This window comes from Clytia hemisphaerica, unplaced genomic scaffold (assembly GCF_902728285.1).
Source record: "Clytia hemisphaerica strain Z4C2 unplaced genomic scaffold, Clytia hemisphaerica genome assembly, whole genome shotgun sequence".
Lineage (NCBI taxonomy): Eukaryota > Metazoa > Cnidaria > Hydrozoa > Leptothecata > Clytiidae > Clytia > Clytia hemisphaerica.
Genome location: NW_027103901.1, coordinates 26,182 through 33,641, shown reverse-complemented (window position 1 = coordinate 33,641; position 7,460 = coordinate 26,182). Strand labels below are relative to the sequence as shown.

The 7,460-nt window shown below is 37.8% G+C and overlaps 1 protein-coding gene across 1 annotated transcript; it reads right to left on the bottom strand.

The window, feature by feature from the left end:
- Positions 1-388: 388 nt before the first annotated feature.
- LOC136808913 (micronuclear linker histone polyprotein-like) lies at positions 389-6,991 on the bottom strand. The gene is made up of 2 exons (XM_067065475.1): positions 6,739-6,991; positions 389-1,347 (listed from the first exon to the last, which is right to left on the bottom strand). Exons 1-2 carry the CDS (start codon positions 6,989-6,991, stop codon positions 389-391), a joined length of 1,212 nt encoding a protein of 403 aa, XP_066921576.1.
- Between the last annotated feature and the right edge of the window lie 469 nt (positions 6,992-7,460).

Here is a 7,460-nt window from a genome sequence, read left to right as displayed (position 1 = left end):
ATTGATTGATTGATGATGATTGATTGATTGATTGATTGATGATTGATGATTGATGATTGATTGATTGATTGATTGATTGATTGATTGATTGATTGATTGATTGATTGATTGATTGATTGATTGATTGATTGATTGCTTGATTGATTGCTTGATGATTGCTTGATTGATTGATTGATTGATTGATTGATTGCTTGATTGCTTGTTTGCTTGATTGATTGGCTTGATTGATTGATTGATTGATTGATTGATTGATTGAGGCGTTTGCTTGATTGAGGCGTTTGCTTGATTGAGGCGTTTGCTTGATTGAGGCGTTTGCTTGATTGAGGCGTTTGCTTGATTGAGGCGTTTGCTTGATTGAGGCGTTTGCTTGATTGAGGCGTTTGCTTGATTAGGCGTTTGCTTGATTGAGCGTTTGCTTGATGAGGCGTTGCTGATTTGAGGCGTTTGCTTGATTGAGGCGTGCTTGATTTTTGCTTGATTGAGGCGTTTGCTTGATTGAGCGTTTGCTTGATTGAGGCGTTTGCTTGATTGAGGCGTTTGATTGAGGCGTTGATTGATGGCGTTGATTGAGGCGTTTGCTTGATTGAGGCGTTTGCTTGATTGAGGCGTTTGCTTGATTTGAGGGTTGCTTTGAGGCGTTTGCTTGATTGAGGCGTTTGCTTGATTGAGGCGTTGCTTGCTTGATGGGCGTTTGCTTGATTGAGGCGTTTGCTTGATTGAGGCGTTTGCTTGATTGAGGCGTTTGCTTGATTGAGGCGTTTGCTTGATTGAGGCGTTTGCTTGATTGAGGCGTTTTGCTTGATTGAGGCGTTTGCTTGACGTTGAGCGTTTGCTTGATTGAGGCGTTTGCTTGATTGAGGCGTTTGCTTGATTGAGGCGTTTGCTTGATTGAGGGCGTTTGCTTGATTGAGGCGTTTGCTTTGAGGCGTTTGCTTGATTGGCGTTTGCTTGATTGAGGCGTTTGATTGATTGAGCTTGATTGAGGGTTTGCTTGATTGAGGCGTTTGCTTGATTGAGGCGTTTGCTTGATTGAGGCGTTTGCTGATTGATGGGCGTTTGCTTGATTGAGGCGTTGCTTGATTGAGGCGTTTGTTGCTTGATTGAGGCGTTTGCTTGATTGAGGCGTTTGCTTGATTGAGGCGTTTGGCGTTTGCTTGATTGAGGCGTTTGCTTGATTGCTTGAGGCGTTTGCTGATTGAGGCGTTTGCTTGATTGAGGCTTGAGGCGTTGGAGCGTTGCTGATTGAGGCGTTTGGATTGAGGCGTTGCTTGCGTTTGCTTGATTGAGGCGTTTGCTTGATTGAGGCGTTTGCTTGATTGAGGCGTTTGCTTGATTGAGGCGCGTTTGCTTGATTGAGGCGCGTTTGCTTGATTGAGGCGCGTTTGCTTGATTGAGGCGCGTTTGCTTGATTGAGGCGTTTGCTTGATTGAGGCGTTTGCTTGATTGAGGCGTTTGCTTGATTTGCTTGATTGAGGCGCGTTTGCTTGATTGAGGCGCGTTTGCTTGATTGAGGCGCGTTTGCTTGATTGAGGCGCGTTTGCTTGATTGAGAGGCGTTTGCTTGATTGAGGCGTTTGCTTGATTGAGGCGTTTGCTTGATTGAGGCGTTTGCTTGATTGAGGCGTTTGCTTGATTGAGGCGTTTGCTTGATTGCGTTTGCTTGTTTGCTTGATTGAGGCGTTTGCTTGATTGAGGCGTTTGCTCGTTTGCTTGATTGAGGCGTTTGCTTGATTGATTGATTGAGGCGTTTGCTTGATTGATTGATTGAGGCGTTTGCTTGATTGATTGATTGAGGCGTTTGCTTGATTGATTGATTGAGGCGTTTGCTTGATTGATTGATTGAGGCGTTTGCTTGATTGATTGATTGAGGCGTTTGCTTGATTGATTGATTGATTGAGGCGTTTGCTTGATTGATTGATTGATTGATTGATTGATTGATTGAGGCGTTTGCTTGAAAAAAAAAATTATATTTCATTATAAAAAAATACATACTTGAAGAATTCATGCAGCTAGATTACTTAATAAAATTTAATGAAAAGCTGGAAAAGCCTCTCAAAAATATATTTAAAAAGTTATGGTATCATTATCTTACTGATTTTCACATCTCCTGTTTGTTTGTTTTTTCTCCTAGTTTCTTTCTTATAGCAATATATGTCATGATTATTATTCACTAAATAGACCTTAACTCTAATAATGTCGGAGACATCTTAGATTGTAGGCAAAATATATGGACATACGCAGTGAATAAATCCACAAGGTTACGTTAACCAATCAGAAATAGCTTGTTTTTTTTTTCATTGGCTGCTATATTTCAACATTTCTCTATTGCTACTTTGCCTGATAAACAATAGTCAAGAGGATACTGCGTATAAAATTTATCAAAAAGTTCTGCACCATCTTAAGTTGGGTGAAATAGAAACTCGCTTATCCTAGTTAAGGCCCGGGCTCCACTAGCGTACGCTGTGATTGCACTTCTCAAGCAAAATCTTCTATGTTGTTGGTCAAAAGAAAAGTAAAGGAATGCCATTGTGGTTCAAACAATTAAAAATGCCAGACAGGTCTAAACGCAGCCATAAACGACATTTAAAACAAAAGGATTTGTAATTATTTAACAAAGGACTTTTGTTGAGGAATGTATTAGAAAGTTGATAGAATGTCTTCAGGCACATGTCAAAATTTCGTAAAAAGACAAAGAGAGGCTATTAAAGTTTCAGAACTTCTATGGCACTAATTGCTCTGCAAGTAGCACAATTTTTTGGGCCACCCTGTAGAATTCTCATGAGTGAAACAAAATGAATGGCTTTTTCCCAATTCCAACGCAACAGAGTAACAGTTTGCATAGTGCAGAAAGGGGTCTGATCCCCCTTCTTGGCATCCCCCAACCTTCAAAAATGCCTATCCCCAAGCTTTTCGGTCTTAATTTTCAAATATCCTTTCTCTCGGTAAAGGTGGAGGGAAACAGTATGGAAAATACCAAGGTAAGGAAGAATGCCTGACAAATAATGCCACTTTTAGTTAAAATAAAGCAAATATTCAAGAAAAATATCAAAACAGCAAATTACTTTTCCTTTCAGACCAAATTTCACCAACAGTGCTGGTGAAGGTGTCTGCAATATATATCAACCCCCCATCCTTGCTACCCCCCTTTTTTCATGAAAATTTCTGATCCACCCCTTCTTGAGTTTTTCGGAAGGTGTCATCCCCCCTCCATGGTCAAAAGTTGCAGGCATTTGAAATTTTACTGTCAGCTAATTTGAAATAGCCGAGAATATTCCTTTTTTTGTTTTTACAGTCGACTCTCTCTAATTCTAACCCGAACGGGGAATCTATTTTGAGAGAGATTTGAATTATAGAAAGTACTTTACTACAGTTTTTCCTTGACAGAGACTGTGAATAATAGAAGTTCGAACTAGCGAGAGTCCATTGTAGTGAAAAAATTTGTCCCCAGACCCCAAAATTCAAAATTAACCCTATTATTATCAGGCTTTTTTGAATGTAGTATTATCAGGGGGGGGGGGGGTGTTTTCCACCAGGCCTGAATAACTTTTGATCTAGAAGTGCTATGAACAAAAAATTTTGCAGGGTTGTTCCTTGCAATGAATTGAACTCATGATAAAAATTTTAGGTTGATGGCGTCATCGTAGCGGTGATGACGTCATCATAAAATTTTGGCCTTCCGCTGACCAGTCGAAAAGTAGGGTTTATTAAAATCGCAATAAAATCTCAACAAAATAAGATTTTTAAATTCTGTTTCAATTTTCTGAAAGCGAAAAGGCTGTGCTTTAACATAATTGCCGGTTTTTATCAGAGGTTAAAAATTGGCTCATAAAATCCATGCTGAATATGAGTAAAATCAGAAAAATTTGCTGACGTCATTTTGCTGACGTCATCATTTTATTGAATTTTTTTGACTTTTTTTAAAAAACTCTTATTGATACCTAAAATCTGTCAAAGCATTCTTCACAGCATTAATCATTCAAAAGTTAATAGAAGAAATTGTGATTTTGAGGGATTTTAGCTTGATTTTATAGCATGTGTTCACAATGAGTCTGCTAAATTGCGTGGGTTGCGTGTGTGCGTGGGTGCGTGGGTCAAAAATTTTGCGTGGGTCATATATTTTGCGTGGGTCAAATTTTTTGCGCGGGTCAAATTTTTTGCGCGGGTCAATTTTTTTGCGTGGGTCAAAAATTTTGCGTTGGTCATATTTTTTTTGCGTGGGTCCTATTTTTTGCGTGGGACAAAATTTTTGCGTGGGTCAAAAATTTTTGGTGGTCAGTATTAGTATTGGCAGTCAAATCCGAGCAGTGTGCAGACCCGGGGGGGTACTTAGGCAAAAATGGGTGCTGGGTATGTGCGGACGGTAAGGGTCGGTTTTTTCACCTTTCAAAGTCAAGTCTCTCTAAGGGTTGCAAAAATCACAAAAATTCAAATCAGTCTCTCTAAGGGTCGGAAAATTTAGGATTTCCAGGAAATTTTTTTGATTCAGAGTGAAAAAATTGGAAAAAATTCTCTCTAAGGGTAGGAAATTTTTCAAAAAAGTCTCTCTAAGGGTCACCTTTTCAGCAAAAATCAGTCTCTCTAAGGGTCGGTTTTTGGAGGTCCCATCCGGACATACCCCTCATCTTCCAACCCTAGTACCCCCCCCCGGGAGTGCAGATAATTAGCATTTCATATTTCGAGTAATATTTAGTATATGATATTTAGTATAGTAAGCTTATAGTAGTAAGCTCTTGAATGATCTGTGGGTGATCGGTATTAATGCAGTTTTACAATGTATATATAAATTGATGAACAACGAACGTGAAGAAACACAATAGCGCACACTTATATTTTGACAAAATGTTTTTTTTTAACAACTTTTTTTCTATATGTACTAGTTATCACATGACTTCACGTGTAATACGAGAAATATTTTATGAGTAAAAGTTCTGGAACGAGTAAAATATTGAGTATTGCACCAGAAGTTATGTGATAACTAATTTATTGTCGACCCAAAAAATATCTATCCATTTTTTGTTTGTTTTGATTCTTTCAATCATTGTTGTTACGCATTCTTTTTTTTGTTCGAATTTTCTTTGTTCGAATGTTGAACATTCGTCTATGTTCGAATGTTGATCATTCGAATGAACTTTTCGAGAAAAAAAAAGATTCGAAAAGGGATTTTAGTTTTTTTAGTTCCGCAGAGATATTTTTATAAATTCTTGGCCCACGCAAAAACTTGTTCCATGCAAAAAATATGACCCACGCAAAAAAAAATGACCCACGCAAAAACTTTGACCCACGCAAAATTTTTGACCCACGCAAAAAATTTGACCCACGCAAAAAATTTGACCCACGCAAAATTTTTGACCCACGCAAAAATTTTGACCCACGTAAAAATTTTGACCCACGCAAAGATTTTGACCCACGCAAAAAAATTGACCCACGCAAAAAATGTTTTGACCCACGCACTCACTCGACCCACGCACATACGCAACCCACGCAATTTAGCAGACTCGTTCACAATAAAGTCATAAAACCCGATCTGTTTGACCTATGACCATAAAATTTTGCAAAAATGTTACTAATATAATTTTGTTAAAAGTCAAAAACTTTCAGAATGTTTCAAAAAAATTTTGTTGAGCTATAACAAAAAAACTACCGCCCTGGTGGAAAACACCCCCCCTGATAAGAATAGGGTTAAAAAAAAGAAGAAAATAACTCCCCTAGATGTTCAGCCAAGGAACAAGTGTGCAGAATTTCAGGCAAAATTTCCAGGCTGCCCCGAAATTTTAACCTTGTTTTGCTTTGGCAAAAAACTTGTCCCAGGTCCCAAAAATCAAAATTTTCAAGAATGAGAGGTAGTGTTTTCACTATCAACCCCCTCTCATACACAGGCAGTATCAAATTTTAGCTCAAGTCAGCTGACTCTGACTTTTATTCAAGTGAGAACATAGGTTTATGGTAGACCAAGGCAGCCAGACCGTCCAGAAAATTAGAGAATATTTTTGCACTCCCTTGGTGAAGCCAAGTACCGTGAAAGTGACTAAGTTTCTCATTCCCGGACTAAGATTCCTGGCGCTTTCCCGTGTTCATTCCGCAATTTTTTCCGGGAATACTGGTAGAAAAATTTAATTACACCAAGCTGGCAAATCAAAACATTTGTGAGATACCCTGAGTTAGCGCTGGCTTCCACTTTCTCACGGAAAAAAGGATATAATGATACTTGGCCAACTTTGGTTCATTTTTTCAACTAGTCGGAACTATCCCTCTTCCGTTTTCAAGTGGCAAGTGGAATCTTAGTCTGAGAACCGGAATCATAGTCACTTTCACGGAATCACAAAAAGTCTTTTTTTTCTTCTTAAATCTACTTCAAGTTTATCACAAGAGAAAGAGAGAGTTTTTTGAAAAAATTGTTGAATGACTATTCAAATGTATTATTGATAAAGTCCTTATTCATAGTTGAAAACTTAACAATCATTTGAGAGTTCATTTGAAAAACATTTTGAAGAAATTATGAACATTTTAATTGTCAAAGCAGAAATATGCATACTTTAATTACCCTCCATCGTAAATGTATTTCAAAGTGGATTCAGATAATGATTAATATACATATTGTTGTTGTTGTTGTTGTTGAAAATCTGCCCGAATAGAATTCTACAGTTTGCATTCACAGATTGTATTTCACAGAAAGCCCAACCGTGATACTCACGGTAAACAGAGGAGACAAGACTAAAAAATGCATAAATCTTAAACTTACCAGACGGTGCAAGTACCAAAACAAAGAGATTTGCTTTTTCCTTCCATGTGTCAAAAAGTTTCAAATAAGAGTCTCCTAGCAGGCCTCCTGTGCAGGCTAACATATTCATCAGGGTAATATCCTTGTCGCAACCATAAGCTTGACTGATGACGTCAAGCCAATCACGGATTTGGCGAGGCGTAATTTCATCCCACGGAAGTTTGTGCTCTCCCATTTTAGCCATCAAAGCTTCAATAGTTTTGACCTCTTCCATGATCTGTGTGACGAAAAAAAATTGAACCATTAAAATCTGTTGAAATCATTAAAACGGAACGAAAGTCAAGTTAGTTATATATTTTATTCATTTATAATAATTTTCTTTTTTTGTAAGAACAACAAAAATTTACATTTACAAATCTCAGCCTGAATGTTAATATTGACTGATTTAGGTCCTCAACAGGCACGGATCTGAAAGGTCGCTGTGTTCGCTGCAGCGACCCTTGAAAAACGTCTGAAGGCTCGAATGGGTTTCATTTTCAATTTCCCTTTATCATATAAATTTTACAGTATTACATCGAATGTGATAACACTACTCCGTTATTTCTATAACACTATAACTTCAGTGTAATATAGAATTCTGTTTTCACTATGATCGCAGTTCCACTCATAATAACAACAATATGCATTACATTATATGTATAATAAACATATCAAATAGATATGCTTTTGCTTTTTCCTTAGAG

Bases quoted from the DNA above. Each gene is read 5' to 3' on its own strand.
- LOC136808913 (XM_067065475.1), bottom strand. From the start codon at position 6,991: ATGGAAGAGGTCAAAACTATTGAAGCTTTGATGGCTAAAATGGGAGAG. The intron at 1,348-6,738 runs GTAAGTTTAAGA...GCCTCAATCAAG, and splicing joins TTTGGTACTTGCACCGTCTG to CAAACGCGCCTCAATCAAGC.